At 46.7% G+C, this 22,293-nt stretch overlaps 1 protein-coding gene across 1 annotated transcript in view; it reads right to left on the bottom strand.

Annotated features, from left to right (window-relative positions):
- Window positions 1-8,553: 8,553 nt before the first annotated feature.
- Window positions 8,554-22,293, bottom strand: part of LOC125282748 (serine/arginine repetitive matrix protein 2-like) — a 59,253-nt gene continuing 45,513 nt past the window's right edge. Inside the window, exons 3-4 of the mRNA XM_057308594.1 lie at window positions 16,738-16,847; window positions 8,554-8,657 (exon numbers count right to left, since the gene is read on the bottom strand). Of these exons, the coding sequence (XP_057164577.1) occupies window positions 16,831-16,847 (17 nt within the window). The 3' untranslated portion in view covers window positions 8,554-8,657; window positions 16,738-16,830. The remainder of the gene's footprint in view (window positions 8,658-16,737; window positions 16,848-22,293) is intronic.

Genomic DNA, 22,293 nt, shown 5'->3' with positions numbered 1-22,293 from the left:
GACCCAAACTGAAACATCAGCTCTTCTGGGGTCTTGAGCCTGCTGGCTTTTGGCCTGGAACTTACACCATCAGCTCTCCTGGTTCTCAGATCTTCAGGATTTTATATATATATCTCTTGTTATTATAGATATATTTATATGTAATATATATATATTTATGTTTATATTTATATATATATATCTCCTGTTGGTTCTGTTTTTCCAGAGAACCCTAATAAAACCCCAATTCCTCAGGCTCCCTTTTGCTTGTCTACTTTGGGCATATGCTGGTGCCCAGCAAGGGCCCTGAGGACAAAAACCTCCCTCTTTAGGAATCCATGGCCATTGGTATTATACCTCTTATTTCTGCCGCGTCCTTCCTCTCTGGCTGCCTCCCCATCATGTCGCTGAGTCCTGCTCCTGGGTGGGCAGAATGATCCGCAAAATATGTTAAACTGGCCCAGAGGGGTCATTCCCTAAAAGCGCTACCTGACTCGCAGGGAGACCTCCACAGGAGCCAGGCTTAGTGGGTGGCGGCTTATGTCACTTTTCCCAAAGACCAGAGGCTGCATGTCGGGGCCGCTAATCCGCCTCCGAACGGCTCCTGGCTCAACCCACATGCAATTAAATCCAGAATTAAAATTCAAAACTTGGTCTGGACTTGAAGGGCAGACTTTGCTGTTTTCCTCAGGGAAAAAGCTGGCTTGAGAAGCATCGCTGTCGCGGTTTGGGGCGGAGGGGCCGCTGGGTTGAGGGACTGTCTGCTCTGTGTTGAAAGAAGACAGAGTCCCTGTCACCACAGTGTTTACAGATGCAACAGGGGAGAGTGGAGTGGGGCACAGGAGGCTAACGGATCCTTAGACAGGAAACAGCTTCCTGCCCACCTGTCCGTCTCCCTGCAGGCAGGGGCGCCCATACCCCCGCCCTCAGTCAGAGCTGCCGCCGCCCCCTTAGCCTAGCTTGGGTGGCTGTCTGGTTCTCTCCTCATTTTCTAGAAATCCTCTTCCAGAGGCTGCCTGTGGCCATAGCAAGAAGAAGGTGGGAGCCAGAGGGGTCCAGGCTGGTGGGCTGCTCTGCTCCTTCTTATCCCTCAGGAAGTCTGCTTTTCACTCCACTCAGCTGTGCCCTCAGGCCAGCACCCAGCCATGGTTCTGTTTGTTCCCTGGGTGCCCCATGTATAATTCAAACCTGGGGGACCCCATGTGGGGACCCCACTTATGGGAGAAGGGCGCATCGTGGACTGGTTAATTCTGGAGGGACCGTCTGGATTCAAATCCCAGCGCTACCCCTCAGTAGCTGTATGACCCCATGTCAGTTCACGCCTATGTGCCTCACTTACTGCATCTGTAGAATGGGAAGGACAATGGTCCCTCCCTTTGGGCTTATTCTAATTAACGTGATTAACAGATTAAATGTGTTAAGACTAGAGAGCACAGGGTCAGGATTATCCTAGGTACTCAGTCATTAATCACGGTTAGTTACAGGAGGGCCACCATGACCTTCTTCACCTGTTAAATGAAATACTTGCAAAGTGTTTCCTGGTACCTGATTCTAAGCAGGTTCCTGAATTCTCATTCCTTCCTTTTCTTTTTGGTGAATGCCCTTTACTCTCACTATTGTCTAGAGACTCAGCATTAATCAATAAAGCCATAGAGATGTAATCAGGAGTGGAGAGACTTTGCTCTAAAATGTTGCCTTGTCTTGAGAGGTCTGGCAGCTGGGGTAGATCCTCCTTGATCCCAGGGTCGGGAGTGGTGATTGCTGCCCAGAGGTCTGTTCTTCTAATGGTGTAGGCCCTGTAAGCCTTACAAAGCTAGGCTCTCTTCATGTCACGGCCCCCACAGCTGCAGGACTCAGGAAAGCCCCAGCCTCAGAAACACCACCAGTCTGAGATGGGGCACCCGATTTTCAGCACTCTTGTGCTTCAGAGTAAGCACCACCGTACCCCTCTTGATTCGGAGATAATTTTTGTCTCTCTTTTTCTTTGAGTGCCTGTGATAGTTAATTTTATGTATCAAATAGACTGTGCCACAGGGTGCCCAGATATTTGGTCAAACATCATTCTGGGTGTTTCTGTGAAGATGTATTTGGATGAGATTAACATACTTAAATCAGGGGCGCCTGGGTAGCACAGTCATTGGGCGTCTGCCTTCGGCTCAGGGCGTGATCCCAGCATTGTGGGATCGAGCCCCACATCAGGCTTCTCTGCTGGGAGCCTGCTTCTTCCTCCCCCACTCCCCCTGCTTGTGTTCCCTCTCTCGCTGGCAGTCTCTCTCTGTCAAATAAAGAAATAAAATCTTAAAAAAAAAATACTTAAATCAGTAGCCGAGGTAAAACAAAGACTGTCCTCCACCATGTGGGTGAGCCTTACCCAATCAGTTGAAGGCCTGAATAGAACAAAAAGGTTGACCCTCCCCTGAGTTAAGAGAGAATTCCTCCTGCCTGGCTGCCATCAAACTGGGACAGCAATATTTTCCTGTCTTCCAACTCAAACTGAAACACTGGCTCTTCCTGGGTCTTGAGTCTGCCAGGCTTTGGACTGAAACTTATACCGTTGGTTCTCTTGCATCTCAGGCCTTCCAGCTTGGACTGGAACTCCACCTTTGGTGTTCGTGGTCTCCAGCTTGCCCACTCAACCTGCAGACCTTGGGACGTGGCAGCCTCCATCATCATGTGAGCCAACTCCTTATAATAATGGATCTCTCTCTCTAGGTACTTCCTATTGGTTCTGTTTCCAGAGAACCCTCAGCCTGCCCTACACTGCAGGGCAGGGCCCCTCCTCTCATGCTCCACAGCCTTTCCACCACCTCCCCCAGGTGGCCCAGGAGCCCCCTGCTTGAGAGGCTCCTCCAGGATCCTAGCATTCGTAAAGGGGCATGCCATTCGATGCCCCCATGCCTGTGACCCCTCCTGACCCATAAATGCCTGCGTATGCCGGGAGCTCCACTTGGCATCAGCGGGGGCACGCTGCCAATCCCTTCCGTGTCCTGGCTTCACTTACCAGGAGGGCACCAGAACATGTGATGAATAAAACCCAGTCAAGAGCGTGACCTGCGTGTCGGTCAGAAGCTGGTGCAAGAAGGAACAGTGTGACAATTAAGTAAATGGATGACCTCAATTCGGAGACGATGTTTGTTGAATTGAATCTTCAGCGAGTTAACTTTCCTCATATGAGTAAAAATGATATTTGGGATTAAGTTTTCACTGCACTGAATGCATTACTGGATTTCTGCTTCTCGTCATTAAAGAGAGGACGTAACCTTCACTAAGGCGGTCTGCGGGGACCGGGACAGCTGGTGTAGCCTCCGAGCGCCGGCTGACCACAGGGGATTAAGGCCAAACACAACTCATTTCACACTGACAATAAGCTGATTTGTTTTTGTTTTCAAATAAGCCTTATTAAACTGGCTGCCGCTGGTGTGGGATCTGCGGGAGCATCACAGGGCAAGGCTCTGCCATCGCCGGCTTGGCAGGCGGAAAAGCCACTTTCAGACAACGGCTCCTTCCTGCTGCAAATATGGGAATAAGCTGGGGCGGGGGGGTTGCAATGGTGCTGGAGGCCGCCCGGATCCCTGGGGAAGGTCCCGAAGGTGTACTCCCAGGGAGAGTGGAGTGCGCGGCCTTGCATCCAGCGGCTGAGGGGCAGGGGCCGCTGTTCACAGGTCACGTGGGCACGGCTGAGGGAAGCCGGTGGTTGTCTCTGCATCCATCAGCCTCTCTGCAGCTCCTCAGGGGTCCTTCCTGACGTTGCATGATTCCCTTTGGGGATAACCTCACCTCCCCCTTTCCCATCCTCTCCACTGGTCCCACTAAAGACTCTTAGTTCTAGAACAGATCATAAATCCTCCAACTATGTCCTGGGAATGTCTGCAAGTCTGCTGGACCCTTTCAGGAGATCCTCAAGGTCAAAACTATTTTCATGCCAGAATATTGTGACATTATTTGTCTTTTTCCCTTTCATTCGCTCACTAGTGTGTTGTGGAGTTTTCCAGAAGCTCTAGGACATGTGATGACATCATCACTCTGACAGCTGGAGGAATGATGCTTGTGTGTTCTGGTTTGTTAAATGTTTCTCGGTTTTCATTTTGACTGTGGAAAATATTGATAGAAGAAACCATATAAATATAAGTTCCTTGGGGTTCTTACTGCTTTAAGACTGTAAAGGGATCCTGAAACCAAGACATTTGAGAACCTCCATTCTGAATCTTTTTTTTTCTCCTTCAAAGTGAGGAACTGTATTTATTTAGTATTTATGTATTTTTTAAGCATTGACATGTAAGACCATGCTACCATTTTTCTTAGGTTCCTATCTCTCTTTTAAATGTGTAATTGACCAGCAACAAAAAATAAAAATAAATGTGTAATTGACCAAATTTCTGAGTGTTAGGCCCCAACTTCACTTTTTCCCATGAACTTGGTAACTTTTGTTATGTGATTAAAAAAGGTTTTTTAAATTATGGTAAAATACACATCACAAAATTTAACACCTTAATTATTTTTAAGTGTACAATTCAGTGGCATTCAGTACATTCACATTGTTGGGCAGCTCTCACCCACCATACGTCTCCAGAACTCCTTCCACCTTGCAAAACTGAAGCTCTCACCTATGAGACACTACCTCCCCACTCCTCCTACCCCCGACCCCGAGGAGCAACCATTCTTTCTGTCTCTATGAATCTGATTCCTCTAGGGACTTCACATAGGTGGAATCATATCAGTATTTCTCTTTCTAGAACCTTCTTGATTCCTCCCACCAGCAAACTACCTAGCATCTGGGTTCTGTACAGTGGCCCAATAACTGGACTAAGAAGTGTCTGTCCTATAAAGACATATCATCTGTTCACATCATTCATGATGAGACTGCTAACCCCTGGTAGCAGTGGGGTGTTGGACAGGGCACAGACATCAAATGGGCCTGGCTTTAAAACCTGACTCCTCTGCTTTTAAGGCCTTGTGGGGCCTTCAGTGCTCCAAGACTCAGTCTCGTCTCTGAAACTAGGATAAAGATTCCCTCCTCCCCGGGGTGGTTGTGAGGATTAGAAAAGCTCATGGAGGAAAAGGCAGGAAGATCAGTGGGTCTGTGGCTGTGCAAAGGCCTAGTGGTGAGGGAGCAGTGGGCACAGGGAGGGCTACGGAGGTGGAAAAGGATAGCAGCTCGCTTCTCCAAGTGCAGAGTGGAAGGTGAGCAGAGAGGAAGAGGCCCCAAGCTGCCACACCATGAAGGGTCTCACCGGCTCCTTGGAAAGGTTGGGCTTTGTTCTGAGGGCCATGGGGAGCCACTGAAGGTTTTAGACAGAAAGGGGACAATCAGAGTTGCATTTCAGATCCGTCACTGTCAGTGTGTGGAGAAAATCCATTGGAGGGGCACAGTGGGAGGCCAGCGAGGACACTGCCCCAGTCGCCCAGAAAGAAGCCAAGATGTCATGATACAGCAAAATGCTATAGAAATCCCCCTGAAACATTGTTCTTTCCCTGAAGTTTCTCTTCTCTGCTTCATGTTTCCTCTTTTTTCTAATCTACAGTGTCTAAAAACATCTTATCTTGAGCAATCCTGCATCTGCTCTCCATGCTTGCACCCCTCTCAATGTAAACCAAGTGTTGAGCTGGCTAGAAACTGCCCTCGCCCCTCAGGCATGTCCCTTGGGCCACCCCCCTCCCCACCCTTCCCTATGCAAGAACTGAACACTATTCACTGGAAAGAAGCTGCTGTCTTCTGAGAGCATCTCTGCTAAGAGAATATGAGCTGACATCTTCATTAAAATGTTTGGTTCTCCCAGTTCCTGTCATCCTGTGCCCCTCTCTCTTTTTGGGCCGTGGGACCATCATCGCCCCAAAGGAGGACCATGGCAACACCAGGCACAGAACAAGAGTGCAGGGTTTGAAAACCCGGGTTCAAGTACAGAACAAAAGATCTGGAAGATTGTGCTCAATCCAAGCCAGTTCCCTGCCCCCAGGAGAGGCTATCCAGTGTGCCCCAATGAGGGTTGGGCAGAGGGGCCAAAGGGGAGCAAGTGGCCTTAGGTACATGGGCTCCTCCTAATCCGTACTGACGTCCTATGTCTGGTACAAGCAGGGAGAGGGAGAGAAGGGGATACCACAGAACCTTAAGACAAGCTTGGAGAGCTGACAGCAGAACTCGCTGTGTGTGCAGGAGAAAGACTCAGGAAGGGGTGCAGGTGTGGGCCCGGAAGGAGGTTCGGATTCTATTCTTTTTTTTTTTTAAGATTTTATTTATTTATTTGACACAGAGAGAGAGAGAGCACAAGTAGGCAGAGTGGCAGACAGAAGGAGAGGGAGAAGCAGGCTCCCGGATGAGCAGAGAACCCCATATGGGGCTTGATCCCAGGACCCTGGAATCATGACCTGAGCCGAAGGCAGACGCTTTACCGACTGAGTCACCCAGATGCCCCTGGATTCTATTCTAATGGCATTGGGAAGCTAGCAGGGATGGAGCAGGGCTGTGATATAATCCGATTTGTGTTTTTAATTTTTTTTAAAGATTTTATTTATTTATTTGACAGAGATAGAGACAGCCAGCGAGAGAGGGAACACAAGCAGGGGGAGTGGGAGAGGAAGAAGCAGGCTCCCATCGGAGGAGCCTGAATGTGGGGCTCGATCCCATAACGCCGGGATCACGCCCTGAGCTGAAGGCAGACACTTAACGACTGAGCCACCCAGGCGCCCCTGATTTGTATTTTTTAAAGAACACTCTGCTCAGGGTAGAGAGTGGATTAAAAGAGTGAACCTGGTTAGCGTGGGAAAGGGTGAATGTTTAGCTATTCACAACCTCCCCTTTCTAAGGACGGTGGATCCCATTATCTGAAAGGCCCCTTTATCTTGTCCTATTGCCGCAAAATGGAGGAGCAGAGGCTGGGAGAACTGAATTTTGGTGTATTAGAAAAGAGAAAGGTTTATTACCATTTGGGGCAATTTTTCTGAGAGCAAGCAGAAATACGGGGAGAAAGTGATGAGTCAAGTAAAAATCGGAAGACCAGAGCCCCCGTTTCAAAAATGTTTGGGGGAAGTTTTAGCAATAGACGTATTGAACTTTGAAATGTCATTTCTGTGTATCCTAAGATGTAAATCCTCCTGGTTCTCCCAAGGTTTCAGTAATCTGTACATACATGAGTAAGTGTGTGTGAGGGGTGTATATGCATGTGTGTGTGTGCTATAGAAATGGCTCAGTCCCAATGGGACTGAATGAGGCATGGGACAGAACAGCATGCATGGGATTACAAAATGATCCCAGATAAAATGATTTCGGGGTTGCTCAGTGAGGAATTGGAGGTGACCCTAAAACTGCCATCTCCTCCCCCCTCCCTCCAAGAACTCCCATAAAACCTGGCTGGGCCCTGACCTGGGAAAATCTGCAGAATGGAATGGGAAGCCCTTTTACCCAGAATATAAGGAGCAAGTCATCACTAGCTGGCATCTGGGCTGTAAATACCTCGGAGCTTACAAAGTAGTTTCACATGTTTTACTTAAAAGTGAAACAAAATCGAAAAAAGGCTTTCCCTGAGAAATTATCACCCTTTGGTTTTGGGGTTGAAGATGACTCTGAGGAAGTGTGAATTGCAAGATCTTTTTGAGACGCTATCTGGCAGTGCCTCCCCTAATTTAAACACACATTTCCCCTGGCTCAGCAAGCTACTCCCGGACTCCAGGGGGCAGTCAGACCCCAGGGGAGGGGCACTGTGATCATCACAGCGTTGTTTCTAATAAGAGCAAAATCAAACCAAACCAAACCAACAAGACCACCTAAAGCCCACTTGGGAACAACCTAAACGTCCAGCAACAGGAGACTGGTTGATAAAGTCATGGTTACTATGGAATCAATTGTTGTGTCCCCAAGACTCATTTGTTGAAAACTAACTCCCAATGCAATGGTACTTGGGGGTAGGGCCTTTGAGAGGTGACTACACTTGGACAATGGGGCCCTCCCCACCAATGACACCATGATGTAATTAGCACTAATATGCCCCCCTCTGTATTAGTACTAAAACTAATGAGACCACACAGAGCTGCATTGCCCCTTCTACCATGTGAGGTGACAGTGAGAAGACAGGCATCTCTGAACATGGAAGCAGGGGTTCACCAGACACTGAACCTGCCAGCGCCTTGATCTTGGACTTCCCAGCCTCCAGAACTGTGAGAAATAAATTCCTATTGTTTATAAGCCACCCAGTCTATGCTATTTTTGTGATAGCAGCCTGAATGGATTAAGACAATGGTACATTCCCCACAGTGGGATGCAGTGCAGCTGTTAAGAAAGAACGAGGCAGGGCCCTATCTCATGAGCGGGAACAATACCCTGATGTAGTGCTAAATTTTTTTAAAAAGCAAGTTTAGGAATATGTGTCCTGGTTTTGTCTGGGGAGAAAAAAGCCAGTAGATCAATAAAGGCATTAAAAAAAAATCAATGATACACATCTAAATAGTAATCCTCAGAAGAGAGGTATTGGAAGGAGAGAATTTAAATATATCTTTACCTACAGTACTTTATATATTGTGTAATTTGGTTCTATATTTACCAAATAAAGCAGGGAGGAACTCCTGACTTACCGCCATCCCAAGCAGTGGAGGATGTGTCCTCTCTGGATGTCTGGCGTGTTTTTTCTGGGGGTCAAGGCAGGACATTCCAATTCCTGATTCTCTGCCTCCATCCCAAGAAGGGTCTCCTGCACAACAGTATGTGGAGGGTGAATGGGAGGCAGGGGAGAGGGCTATAGCTCTAGCCAGTTCCTCTAAACCCCTTATCCCACCCATCTTCATCCACAAACCCTCCTGAATAACCAAGAAAGTTGTAAAAAGCCCGTGTTGAGGATGGGATTTCTAAGATGGAGGTTGCACTTCCACACGCAAAGGGAGTAGGTGGAAAATTTGACAAAACCCTGGAGATGGCTGGCAGAGTCCCAGGAAAGCTTAAATTATCTCCAGGCTTGGATTTTTCCTGGTAGAGACTTCAATCCTCTCCATCCCCTTGCATGGGGCAGCCAGCTGGCAAAGGAATGTTGAACAACATTGGCCCCTGCTGGCCACAGCCACTTCCGCAAGCCAAGTCTCCCCACTTCCGGTCTCTCTGTACCCCGCTCTCTGACCATTTCTGGTCTCCCCACTTCCTTTCTTGAGTCTCCACTTCCTGCCTGTATTCTTCTTACCTGTGTCTGAAGCTACCACTCAATGCCCTAGGGCTGGCCTGGGAGCCCAGACCCCTCTTTGTCTCAGCCCTTCGGCGTTGGCCCCTTACATGGGTAACTGTGTCCAGGAGGGCCCCCTTGGGCCCCACAAACTGCATGGTTTGGAGTTGTATCGGCTGAGTTCCTTTCCTGGTTTAGTTTTCTCTTTTGCCCCTGTTTTTAGCTCAGGGGTGGGGAGAAGCTAGGAGGCAGAGGAGGCTTTGAGAAGCTTCTCCGCCAGGCCAGCTATGACTTGGGCTGAAAGCAAGAGGCTGAAGAGGGGGTCCAAGCTCTGCAGACTGGGCGGGCAGCACACAGCAGATGGTCCAGTTTCTCAGACTTCCTCAACCCCGAAGGTTTAACAAGAGGTGACCCGCCACTGGCTCCTCCAACAGGGCCTGCCACGAACGTTTCCAAAGCACACTCCCTCTAGGCCCTGGCCCGAGCCCCAGCAGACTGGGGGCTTGGGTCATTCGGCATAAAACATATTCAGTGAACAATGACTCCCTGCACATAAGTGGCAACTTTCCACTGGGTAGAATTTATTTTCCACTTGAGAAGCTAATGAAAACCAGTCATGGTGAAAAACCCAGCCAAAGAAAGAATTTAGGCTTTTCCTTTCTTCAGTAGAATAACACCAGGCTCTGGGTGGTTCTTTGTGGAATCAAGACCTAGGGAGAAGAGGGGGCGGTGACACCTGGAGTCCCTCAGACTCCTGTTGGGACCTGAGCCTTGGAGTGGGATAGGCAGCTGAGTGGGGTTGGCAATGGATGCGGGGCAGGAAACGTGCTCATTCTTGTGAGGGTGGGTATGTAGAGAATGCCTGGGCAGAGGAGGATTCTGGAACATCTAAATATAGTGGGAAAGTCAGAGCTAGAGAGCCTGAGAGAGATAGAAACTCAGCTCAATAAATCATACACTTGCTTAGCTGTTTCTCTTTTAGTTCTCTGTGTTGAAGTGGGTGCAGGGAAGATCTGGGCTGAATCTCACATGCTCCAGGTTTCATGTTCTCTGTTCACGGCTCAGTTTTTCCCTCTCAACATGCTGCCTTCACTGGGGTGTTGGGCCTAGTTGGATCATCCTTACCAACAGAGTACCCTACCTCCAGGAAACTACTGAGTGCGTGTTCTTCTCCCTGATCACCCAGGAAGCTGACAGTGTGACTCACTTCTACTGGCCTGTGATCTTTTTGATGCTCTCTCCCCTGCTTAACAATCTTCAATGGCTCCCTATTGCTTCCCAAAGTTCCACTTTTTAGTTTGCCATTCAAAGCTCCTTATAATCTTGCCCCTTGCCTCCCTTCACAGCTGAAGGCACTGCTACCTTGAAAGCCTCTTCGATTCCAGAATAAACGCACCACACACACCCCCTAACTGTACTCTTTCACACCCAGGTGCTTTTTGTATATGCTATTTCTGCTCCAAGAATTCCTTTCCCTTTGGCTTTGCCTGCTGGAGATTCTCTGAGTCTTTCGAGAAGCAGCTCCGATACTATTCTTCCTTCACTACAACTTGCACTGCTCTGAAAAGCCATTTCCAAACTTCTACGGCAGCGTGGGCAGGTTAGAGCACTCTGGAGACTGAGAGGCAGTCACTCAGACCTTGGCCACGTGAATCTTTCAGAGCCTCAGGATAACAGGACTTCCTGTGTGGGGTGGGAGGAGGATTACTCATGAAATGAGGCACGCAAAGCCCCCGGAAGCACTCAGTTAATTGCTGATGGGAATTATATTATCAGACATTATTGGACATTTTGAGGACAGGCACCGTATCTTACTCATTTTTGCATCCCCAGCTCCTGAGACAGAAGCCAGCTGGGGAGTTTTACTGTGTTTGTTGAAGAGAAGGATGGCTGCATTGTGGTGTGTTATCTGCCTCTCTCTCTGTGGACATGTGTCCAGTTAGGACTACATCTTCCTAAGGATACTGGTCCTCACTTCCCCACCGTGCATGGCTTACCAGACACACAGCGACACGGCAAATAGAGGCAGGAAGGGGAAAAAGATGACCGTTTGAGCCTGCCGGTCCTGTGGGGGTAGGCACTGGAATTGTGCCCATTTTACAGCTGAGGAAACAGGCTCAAAGAAGTACAGACTTGGCCAAGCTTGTGACTGGAGGGGCTGGGAATTGAGCACAGGCCCCTCTGAACCCAGAACTTGGGCACACAGACGCCAAGCGCAGAGCAGGAGGTGGGCACTGCTAAAGCACACATGCGCATGCTCTGCGGGTAGTGAGTGCTTTCTCCTGAATTAGCCCATTCACTCGAAGGTAACCCCAGGAAGATTCTCTCCAGTTTCGAGCTGAAGAAACAGAGGTTTGCACGAAGTTGGTCCAGTGCATCCTAGCTGCCTCTCACTGCAGTGTCTCCCCTTGCTGGCCAGGCATGACCTCCCAGGCCCTGGTAAGCTTGTCTTTAGAAATCTAACCCTTACCACAGTGCTACTTACCCCTGGAGAGTGCTCACTTCTCCCACCTCTCTAGGCTGAGCCCAAGGAACCAAGCCTCATGCGTAGACAGAGGGGTTTAGGAACCCTGAGGGTCCGTCAGAGCTGCAAGCCAGCAGCCCTCCAGACTGTGGCTCCCACTGCACGGTGGACCTCAGCCACCTGACTCCAGGCATCTCTCTCCTCACTAGGTACAAAGCCTCAGCTCCCTGAACAGGGGTCTGATCCTGCGCTGATTCCTCTTCAGGGGTCACAGCAGCTGGGCCCTGGAGTCCCCCCAGGGGAGCCCTGTCCAGCGGTGAGGACCAAGCCGAGCCCTGGCTAAGCAGGTACCTCCACTTGGCCCCCGAACACTGTTATCAGAGTGGCTGCCCCGGATGTGTCCTTAACATGGGATAGGGTGGGGTTTCCCTGGGAGCTGGCGGCTGGGTGGGAACTTGACCTCTGGCCTCCTCTTGGAGGTTTGGGTGATGGGCTAAGTTTACTGCCAACAAAACATTAAAAAACATATCTGTGTATTTGTGAGACAGGAGGTGGGAGGTATTGGGGTAACAAGAGAAGGCCGGATTTTTCTAAAACGCCTGAGTATCTTGGCAGAGTTCGACGTGTGCAAGAAGAACACAAAACCAATTAGCTGCTTGGACCCAGCAGGGTGCTGCACCTGGACTTCCAGGGATGGGTAGGTGGGCTGAGGACCAGCTGGGGGGGAGTCCTGCCCCCACAGCCCTCAGCCTCCACAGCCCTACACCCATGCAGGTTCATGCAAGGCCCCTTCTATGGAACTCCTACAGCACATCGTGTTGGAGGAACTCAGTGGCCTTGGGTATGTCTGGCCTCCTGGGGTGTTTATAGTCTGTCTAAGGCTGGACTTGACTCCAGCTCGATAACATTCTCAGTTTTTGAAAACAAGCACAGCGCAGCAGAAACCTTCTTATCTGATGTTATTAGGACTGGCGGTTAGGTGGTAAATTGAAAAGCCTAAAGAAATGCCAGGGGAAGGCTTGCTAGCAACACGGGCCCAGCGTGCAGTGGGCAGCCTTATGCAGGAATAGAAAGCAGAGGTTAGCCACTGCATCAGTTAAACGGAATCTGGCGAGGAGAGATTCTCCCACATAAAAAACAAACGGCAGCCCTTACACCCAAGATGAATGAAAACTGGATGCAGAGTTGTATGACCTCCCCTTCAGAGTGCAGTTAAAAGAAAAAAAAAGGAACCGTCAACACTCTGGGCCATTTAAACTCCTATCTGTTTCAGATGTCAGGGGAAGGAGATATGCAGAACCATCTGGGAGCTTCAGAAGTAGAAAGGAATTCTGGGCCATAGTGAGGGGCCCCCACAGAAGTTGGATTCAGAGAAATAAAGTGGTCTTCTGAGAATTAAACTATGAAACAAACAAAATAGGTCAGAGCAGAGAACAGATAAGACCTTGTTTCACTTGATTCACAGTATTAACATATCTAAGAGAGAATGTGGTCTTCAGAAGTGAGTGTGTATGTATGTGTGTGAGTGTGCGTGTGAGCTTGTGTGATGGTGCATGAGCGTGCGTGCGTGTGTGTGTGTTTGTGTATTAGAGTGTGAGAGTGCCGCACCAGATTCACTTCCGTGGAGAACCTACTACCTCTCTGGTCACCTCTGGAAGAAAATCTAGCATCCAGGAACTGCCTCCTCTCGTCCCCTCCGAAACGTGCATCCCAGGGTCTGAGCAAGGACGAGGCTGTCCAGGGCTTGCACTGCCTGCCTTCTTATCTCCCCTCCTCTTTTCTGGAACTCTGACACTCCTCAGCAGCCCTGCCTTTATGATTATAATGAGAATCCTCGCTATTTGCCGACTGAATCAGTATGTGTTTCCCCGAAGAACATGTTTTTATTTCAAGGGAGTTGTAAATGTGGGCTCCCGGCTGTTCTCTGGTGCTCCTGGTGGGGACCGCTCCAGGCCCTGGCAGGCACCCTCTGGCATTCAGGAGCAAATAGGATCCTCAGACTTCCAGACAATCCCTACCTCCCATTCCGCCGGCACCCTCCTCTGCTCTGTCTTCACCTGCTCAGATGTGCAGACCTGGCGCCCAGGAATGCCCTCCCTTCATTCTCCCCATCTCTTACCTGCTCTGGAGAGAATACATACGCAAAGTCAATGACAAACAAAAAAACTCAGTGACGGCCCAAGAACTCCTAAGTTTTCCAAATTGCTGGCTACACTTCCTCTAACTTTACATCCCTGCATGCCTAAGCAAGCCTGCCCCTCCGGGCCCAGCCCCAGCAGCTGCAAGAGTCTGCTCATTTCACATGCTTTGAGAACTGCTGCGGCTCCAGGGACCAACCTCTTTCGATCTTTTCCCAGTGGGGTGCAGCTAAGAAACGGGGTCTCTGGGGGTGGGGAACAGAGAAGGAGCCCAGAACTCTCTCAAATCCAACTTTTTCAAAGGCTCCTTTGGCTTCCCACAGGGAGAACCAACCAGCCAACCAACCGATCAACCAACCAACCAATAAATAGACCTAGTGAATTTGCCACTGGAATCCCAAGACAGATAAAGAACTCCCAGTCAGTAGGGTTGTGGCAAAGAGCTGTATCTCTATCCCAAGCAGCTCTATGCTATATGTGGGAACTTGAAAGAAAAGTCTAGAATTTTCTTTGGGCACCCAGAAATTAGGTTTCTGTCCTCAGATTCAAGCTGAAAATAGTGGTTGGAATTCTGGTGTCAGTTTGCCAGAGAAGGGGGATTGGGGAAGCACTTTGGAGATGACATGATTCCTAGCTAGTTCCTGTGGCCCCGGCACTTGCAAAGGGCTTTGTAAGGTAAAGGCTCTGCAATGGCCCCCTTGTGCTCATCAGAGGTGCAAAGAGGCCAGTGCTTTGCCTCCAATCCTTTTATTCTTTAGAGCAGAATCTTCCAGTTTGGGTGGGAGAAGCAAAGCCATTTAATAATTCATTTCTTAATGAAGAGTTAATCATTTTTTAAAGCCTTCTGTCTCTTTTACCAGCTGACCCTATAATTAGACCAAGCATGATCATTTCCTGCTGGCTCTCCAAAGCAAGATCTATTAGTCAGGGTCTATCAAGAAACAGATGGCATGCTCAAAATAGGATAATTTAACAAGTCCTTAAATAAAAAGAGAACTATTTACAAAAGGTATAGGGACGCCAAATGGGATAGTACAGGCTATGGGGCTAATATCTGATTGTGGGGCTTTTACCACCCCTGGGCCTGGATGGGTAAGGGGAGAGAGCATTACGGGAATCTGGAAAGAGAGTCAAGAGGATCCTTTTGAGAGGAGCTGGGCCTGTCAGCCAGGGGTGTAGCCAGCCAGAGTGACCCCACGAGAAGGAAGCCAGATCAGTCTCCTCCTTCTCCCAGCTCTTCTCCCCCACCCTCACCCTATCCTCCCCTGCACTCACCCAACCTGGTCAGAAGCCAGAGGGAAAGGAGCCTTTTAATGTAGGCAGGTCAGTCCCGTGGGGCAGAGAGCAGAGCACGGAGGGTAGAGTGCACAGGGGGCTGGGGGGCGGCAGGAGGAAATGCGTGGCTTTCATCCTGGACCCCACCTGACTCCTTCCTTCTGAGGCTATGGTGACACAAACAACTTGTCATTTTACTCTTGACCCATCCACTCTTGTGTTATCATTATAGTTGTCTAGATATCTTATCTCCCAAACCAGCTTGTAAACTGGGGATAGAGATAGTGTCTTACCTCCCATTCCGCCTGCACCTCCCCCCCACCCCCGCCGGCCCCGGGTCCCTCTCTTGACACACACACCCACAATCCCAACAGAAGACAGAAGAAGATGGAGTGAATGACGTACTGGCTGACGTTTCTGCCCAAAGTGTCACTCTGCACAAATTTCATTGGCCAGAGCAAGTCTCATGGCCATGCCTAACATTTGCAGGCCGGGAAAGCAAAAATCCTTACATTTTCAGAAAGCGGAGAGCCAGAAATAGTTGGTGAACAATCCCCACCGTAGGCAAGGATGGCCTCCACCAGGGAGCCATGGAGGAAAAATTCATGGTTTTTTTAAAAACTTAATTGAATAGTAGGTGTCAATAAAAAGTAAAAGGATAAACAAATCAGGTGCCTGGGAATTGTAGAACTGTATGATTTTAAAATGGGCAGGCTGGCTTATATTACGGTATTCTGTTTCTGGCCGGTTTTGGCAGAGCCTGTTTTGTTTGATATGAACTGCTCCTGAGATGTGGATTCTTCATTTTGCCCCGTCAGGTTATGACATTGTTTTCCAGATTCTCATTTCCTTGGCTATTTATTCTTTCAGACTCCAACAAATCCGTACGGCTATGCTTGTTGATCTTGATGGTTTCTTTGGCTCCCCTCCCAGGAGAAGGTAGCCACTGCCGCTCTCCCCTCCCACTGTGGGTGGTGTGTTCCCCGAGGGCTCTGTGCCATCCCCAGGTAGTAGGTTTCATACTTGTCCACTCCGGGGCCCCCAGGAAACCCCTGAACCTTCCAGCTAGTCACTTCACCTCAAAACTAGGAAAGGATGAATTTAAATCTCCCGATCTGGGCAATCTCTCTGTTGAATGAACAAATATGTTCATTATAATTTTAAACCAAGTTCTCAGCATTATTTTCAGACGTAGAAAAGCATATTCAATCATCTTCAGAAACTGTCCACACTAAGAACTGTGAGGGTGGTGACCGTGACCAGCTAGGGTTACCATCAGTGTCTCATCTGTTCATCTCTCCAAAGAGATTGCCTTGAAAACACACGAGGAGGCTGTGACCAAAGGTGTAAAAGATGGTTACATTAAACAAAACAAAACAAAACAAAACAAAACAAAAACAAGAACAAGAAATCAATGAGGAGGAGAAAGCATCTCTTCTCTGCCTCGTCTCTTTTTTTTTTTTGTAATCTTTTGCACGCTATGAGCCCTGAAAGCAAACACAAATACTGTTTCCTCAAAGTAAATTGTTAAAGGAGTTTTTACGGCTGGACTTAGGCAGACAGATGTTTTATTTCCAATGGCAAACCAGATCTCCTAGAATGAACATTAATTCACGAGCTCTCTAGGGCCCTCTGAGCAGTGAGAAGGATGAAATTGACCCTTATCACACGACATACACAGGAGACAGGGATTGTAGCAGGAGTCTCAGAAGCCAGCAAGAGCGATGGTTGGTAGGGTCCTTACCTGTGTGCCTGAGGGAGTCTGGCTCCGGTCAGCTCTGGGACCTTCCTGAGGATCTTTTTAGCCCTGCCTCTTGTCTTCGGCTTTTTCAGCAATTCAAATTCTGCTATAGCCTGCCAGGGAGGAAATGAAAATGATCAGAAAGAGCAGCTCTCACTTCGATTATTGTTTTACCTGATTATAAAAGTAGTACATGCTCCCTGCAGAGAATTTGAAAAACATGAGACATTGAAAGAAAATAAAGAAAACCAGATTTCCCTGCGAGAATCACCATCAATGTTCTGACTTCTTTCTTTCTCTCTTTAGCTTTTAGTTTTCTCTTTATTGATTTTTTTAAAATTGAAGAATAATTGACATACAACATCATAATAGTTTCAGGTAGTGTTTTGTATTTATATACATTACGGAACAGTCACCATAATAAGTCTAGTTACCATCTGTCACCATACAAAATTGTTACAATATTATTGACACCATTCCCTAGACTGCACATTATATCCCCTGGTCTTATTTATAACTGGAAGTCTGTACCTCTTAATCCCCTTCAGCCATTTCGTCCATCCTTTCAACCCCTGCCCCTCTGGCACCCATCAGTGTGTTCTCTGTATCTATGAGACTGTTTCTATTTGCTTTTTATTTTTTGTTTTTTAGATTCTACATATATATGAAACCATGTAATATTTGTCTTTCTCTGTCTGATTTATTTCACTTAGCATAATACCCACTAGGTCCCTCCATGTTTTGACAAATGGCAAGGTTTCATTCTTTTTATGGCTGAGTAATATTCCATCGTGTGTGTGTGTGTGTGTGTGTGTGTGTGTGTGTGTGTGTATACATATATACAAAACATCTTTATTCATGGATCAATGGACTTTTAGGTTGCTTCCATACCTTGGCTATTGTAAATAATGCTGTGATGGACATAGGGGTGCATATGCCTTTTCAAATTAGCGTTTTCTTTATTGATTTTTAAGTTAAATATTTCCGTCGTTCATTCATCATTATTTTTTGAGCACATACTACCATCCTGTTCTCAGTATTAGTGATATAACAGTAGAATAAATAGAGTCCAGTTCTCATGAAGATAAAATAGTATCAGAGACAGTTGTTAAAACTCAGTGAGTGAAAAGCCAATAAGAAAATCGTCAAATACTTGTAAATTGAGCAGTATGCTTCTAAATAACTCATGGGTCAAAGAGAAATGTCAAAGGAAATTTAAAAATCATAGAACTTAAGTGAAAATTAAAATATAACATCAAAATATGTGGGGTGCAGCTAAAGCAGAACCAAGGGAAAGTTTTACAGTCGAAATTCGTATAGTAGAAAAGAGAAATTATCTCAAATTAACAATCTAAGTTCTCACTTCAAGAAACTAGAGAATGAAGACCAAACCTAAGACCAAAGTAAGCAGAAGAAAGGAAATACAGGTAGGAGCCGAAATCATTGAGATTGTAAACAGAAAAACAATAGAGAAAGATCAAACGAAAAGTTGGTTCTTTAAAAAATCAATAAAATTAATAAACTTCCAGCAAGACTGACAAAGATAAAAAGATGACACAGATAATCATAAATGTGACCACGTAAAAGAAATGCAGCAATTCTTCAAACATCACAAACTATGAAAACTCAACCAAGAAAGAAATAGTCTGAATAGCCATACAACCATTAAAGAAATCGACTTTGTAATTTAAAAAGCTTCTGAAAAAGAAATCTTCACTCTCAGATGATTTCACTGGAGAATTCTTCCAACATTTAAAGAAGTAACATCAATTTTACGTCATCATTTCCAGAAAGTAGAAGAGGAGGGGACACTTCCCAACTCGTTTTGTGAAGCTGGTGCCCTCCTGGGGCACCTAAACCAGGCAAGACAAGAAGACAAGGAGACTTTTGGTTTCCAATCTGGTAACTAAGGAGTTTAGAAGAGGCCAAATCCTCCCAACAAATAAAAAGCTGAACAAACCGAAAAATCCACAACTCTTCTCAGATCCACCCGAGAAGTGAGGTCACGGGGCAAATTTCTGCCCCCCACACTGGAGAAACAGACAGGAGGATACAGAGAATCACAATTTGCCAGAGCACAAACTCAAGGACAGAGCCTCTGGGGACATCAGTGAGGGGAGCGGAGAGGAACCCCTGAGCTGTAATTGACAAAGAGTTGGAGGCTCAGGGCTCCCAAGTCAGTGACTAAAAACTCCAGGGGCCCAGTCATGGGGGCCCCCACTTTTTTGTAAGTTTTATCTCCAGGAACTCCACCAGGTTCTCACCCTGAACATCTGAGAAAATCCCCTTGTGCTTCCAGCAGGCGGACGGAAAAAGGAACATTCTAAAGATAATTCTCCTCTAAACACTGCTTGCCTTCGAGAGAAGCTATTTCCTTGAGACTAACCTATTAGGGTTGTATCAGAGCCTAATCGACCCGGGTGAGGAGACATACTCAGCTCCAGCCTGCTTTAGTCTTTCATGTGAAGGAAGGGAAATACCAACTCCAGCCCCATCCAGCCTTTCCCACCTAAGTTGAGGGCAGGGTGGGGACAGATGTACCCATGAGGTTCACAGTCCAGGGGCACAGACTCACCAAAAGACAGATCTAGGGGCACCTGAGTGGCACAGTTGGTTAAGCTTACAACTCTTGGTTTCGGCTCAGGTTGTGATCTCAGGGTAGTGAGATCGAGCCCGGAGTCGGACTCCATGCTCAGCAGAGTCTGCTTAAGAGTCTCTCTCTCTCTCCTTCTGCCCCTCCCCCACCCCGTGCTTGCTCTCCTCTCTCTCTGTCTCTCTCCAATAAATAAATCTTAAAAAAAAAATTCTGAGATCTAATCGTAGGACAAACGAATGGTTCCCCACACACCCCACCGCTGCCCCAGTTTATCACTATATCCCTAAAGGCCTATTTATAGCAGTTCCTCTTACCTGGTCCACCATCTTCACATTTTTTTTTTTAATTTAAGGCATACTAAAAGGCAAAAACATAGTTTGAAGAGACTGAACAAGCATCAGAACTAGAGTCAGATATAGAAGAATGTTTGAATTATCAGACCAGGAATTTTTTTAAAAAACTATGAGTAATACGCTAAGGGCTTTAATACAAGCAATTCTTCCAGCAACAGTTGAATACTTTCTTCTTAAGCTCACATAGAACATTCACCAAGATAGACCATATTCATAAAATACAATTTAACAAATTTAAAAGAAAAGAAATCATACAATGTCTGCTTTCAGACCACAATGGAATTAAGTTAGAAATCAATAACAGGGGCGCCTGGGTGGCGCAGTCATTAAGCGTCTGCCTTCGGCTCAGGGCGTGATCCGGGCGTTAGGAGATCGAGCCCCACATCAGGCTCCTCCGTTATGAGCCTGCTTCTTCCTCTCCCACTCCCCCTGCTTGTGTTCCCTCTCTCACTGGCTGTCTCTATCTCTGTCAAATAAATAAATAAATAAATCTTTAAAAAAAAAAAAAAAGAAATCAATAACAGACAGATTGCTGGAAAATCCCCAAACACTGGTAGATTAAACAATACACTTGTAAATAACACATGGGTCAAGTGAGAAATCTCCAGAGAAATTTTAAAATATTTTGAACTAAATGAAAACAAAAATGCAACTTACCCATATCTGCAGGCTGCCGTGAAAACACAGTGCTTAGAAGAGAATTTATAGTATTAAATACATATATTAGAAAAGAAGAAATAGCTAAAATCAATCATTTAAGCCTCCACATTAGGAAACTAGAAAGAGAAGAGCAAATTAACATAGAAGAAAACCTAGGTGATCTTGGTATGGAAATGACATTTTAGATACAACACTAAAGACACCACTCATGAAGGAAGTAATTGGTAACCTAGACTTCATTAAAATTAAAAACTTCCGCTCTGCAAATGCCAATGTCATGAGAATGAGAAGACAAACTACTGACGGGGAGAAAATATTTGCATAAGACACATTTGATAAGGGACCATTACCCAAAGTATACAAAGAACTCTGACCCTCAACAAGAAAACAAACAACCGCACGGCAAAAGACCTGAATGGACCTTCCCCAAGAAGATACATAGACGGCAAAAAAAAAAAAAAAAAGCTTATGAAACTATCCTCCACATGATATATCACCACATAAAAGCTAATCAAAACAAGATACCACTACCTACCTATTGGAATGACCCAAATCCAAAACACTGACACCACCAAATGCTGACAAGGGTGTGGAGAGACAGGAACTCCCATTCACCGCTGGTGGGAATGCAAAATGGCGCAGGCTCTTTGGAAGACGGAGAGTGTGTTTCTCCCAAAACTAAACGTAGCCTTCCCACAGGATCCAGCAAGGGAGCTTCTTGGTATATTCAGTTCCCAAAGGAACTGAAAACTTACACCCACACAAAAACTTGCACACAGATGTTTATAGCGGCTTTATTCATAATTGCATTTAGTAGATGAAACAATAAATCTAAAAATATTCAATGGAAGTTATTATCTTGCCATATTTGCTTCATGTTTTTTCTTACAGAGAAATAAAATATTACAGATGTAGCTAAACATGTGGTTCCAAATCCCATTCTCCCGTCTCTCTCATCCTCTCTCTCTCCCTCCCTCACCAGGGAACGTTATCCTGAAGTTGTTAATGTTTATATTTCTGGTAAATGTTTTAATAATATTTCTACTCAGTTATATGTTAAAAATATTTATACAGCACGACGTGTATTTTTAAGTAAATGTAAATGGTGTTATACAGTATCTCCAGTATCTATCCTTTGGTATCATCCATACACACACACACACACACACACACACACACACACACAATTAACAACTGGGAGTGCACTGAATATGTGCTCTTAGAAATGTGAACACCTGCTTTTGAAAGTTTGACATCTTATGCTAGTTAACATTACATCCTGCTAGAATATATACTCCATGCGAGTTCATTATTGTGCCCCCAGCACCTAGACCAGCACCTGGCACATAGCAGGTACTCAGTAAATATCAGGGACATGAATGACAGATCCCTTTGGTCTCCTCAACTGCTCCATGAGATGGGTATTGTCCTTCCCACTGGAGCAGCAGCCGGCAGACATTAAAGAATTCACCTCCAACCCCCGAGTTGGCAAGTGACAAATGTACAATTTAAAGCCACCCAACCGGCCCCCAAAGCTCAACCACTTCTGACCTCTCTACACTGGGCAGTTGAGCTCAGTCATGACTTTGGGGTTCCAAGAAATGGTCATCTCCTTTGGGCAAGGCTGTGGTAGGTCTTACCCAACTCTGCACCCTCCATAGGAAGCTAGGGGAAGGGTGGGCTCCACTCCCAAGAAGGGGGTGAGCAGCAAATGTTGCAGAAAGAAAGATATCCAGGTACGTTTGCAGGACTGAGGGAAGAGGAAGTCAGCCTGCTGTATGTAAATATGCCAAGAGGACATCAGCCTTCCAGGTTCTAGAGTCTGGGGCAGAGCTGGTGGGGAAGGAAAGTAAGGTACCCTGATGAAAGTCTCATTTGTCTCAGCAAACACGTACCTAGAAAGCATGCTTGGGGTGCCTGGGTGGCTCAACAGGTTGAGTGTCCAACTCT

This window comes from Ursus arctos, unplaced genomic scaffold (assembly GCF_023065955.2).
Source record: "Ursus arctos isolate Adak ecotype North America unplaced genomic scaffold, UrsArc2.0 scaffold_7, whole genome shotgun sequence".
In the NCBI taxonomy this organism is placed as follows: domain Eukaryota; kingdom Metazoa; phylum Chordata; class Mammalia; order Carnivora; family Ursidae; genus Ursus; species Ursus arctos.
The sequence above is the reverse complement of the archived record's forward strand: the minus strand, read 5'-3'. Positions and strand labels throughout refer to the sequence as shown.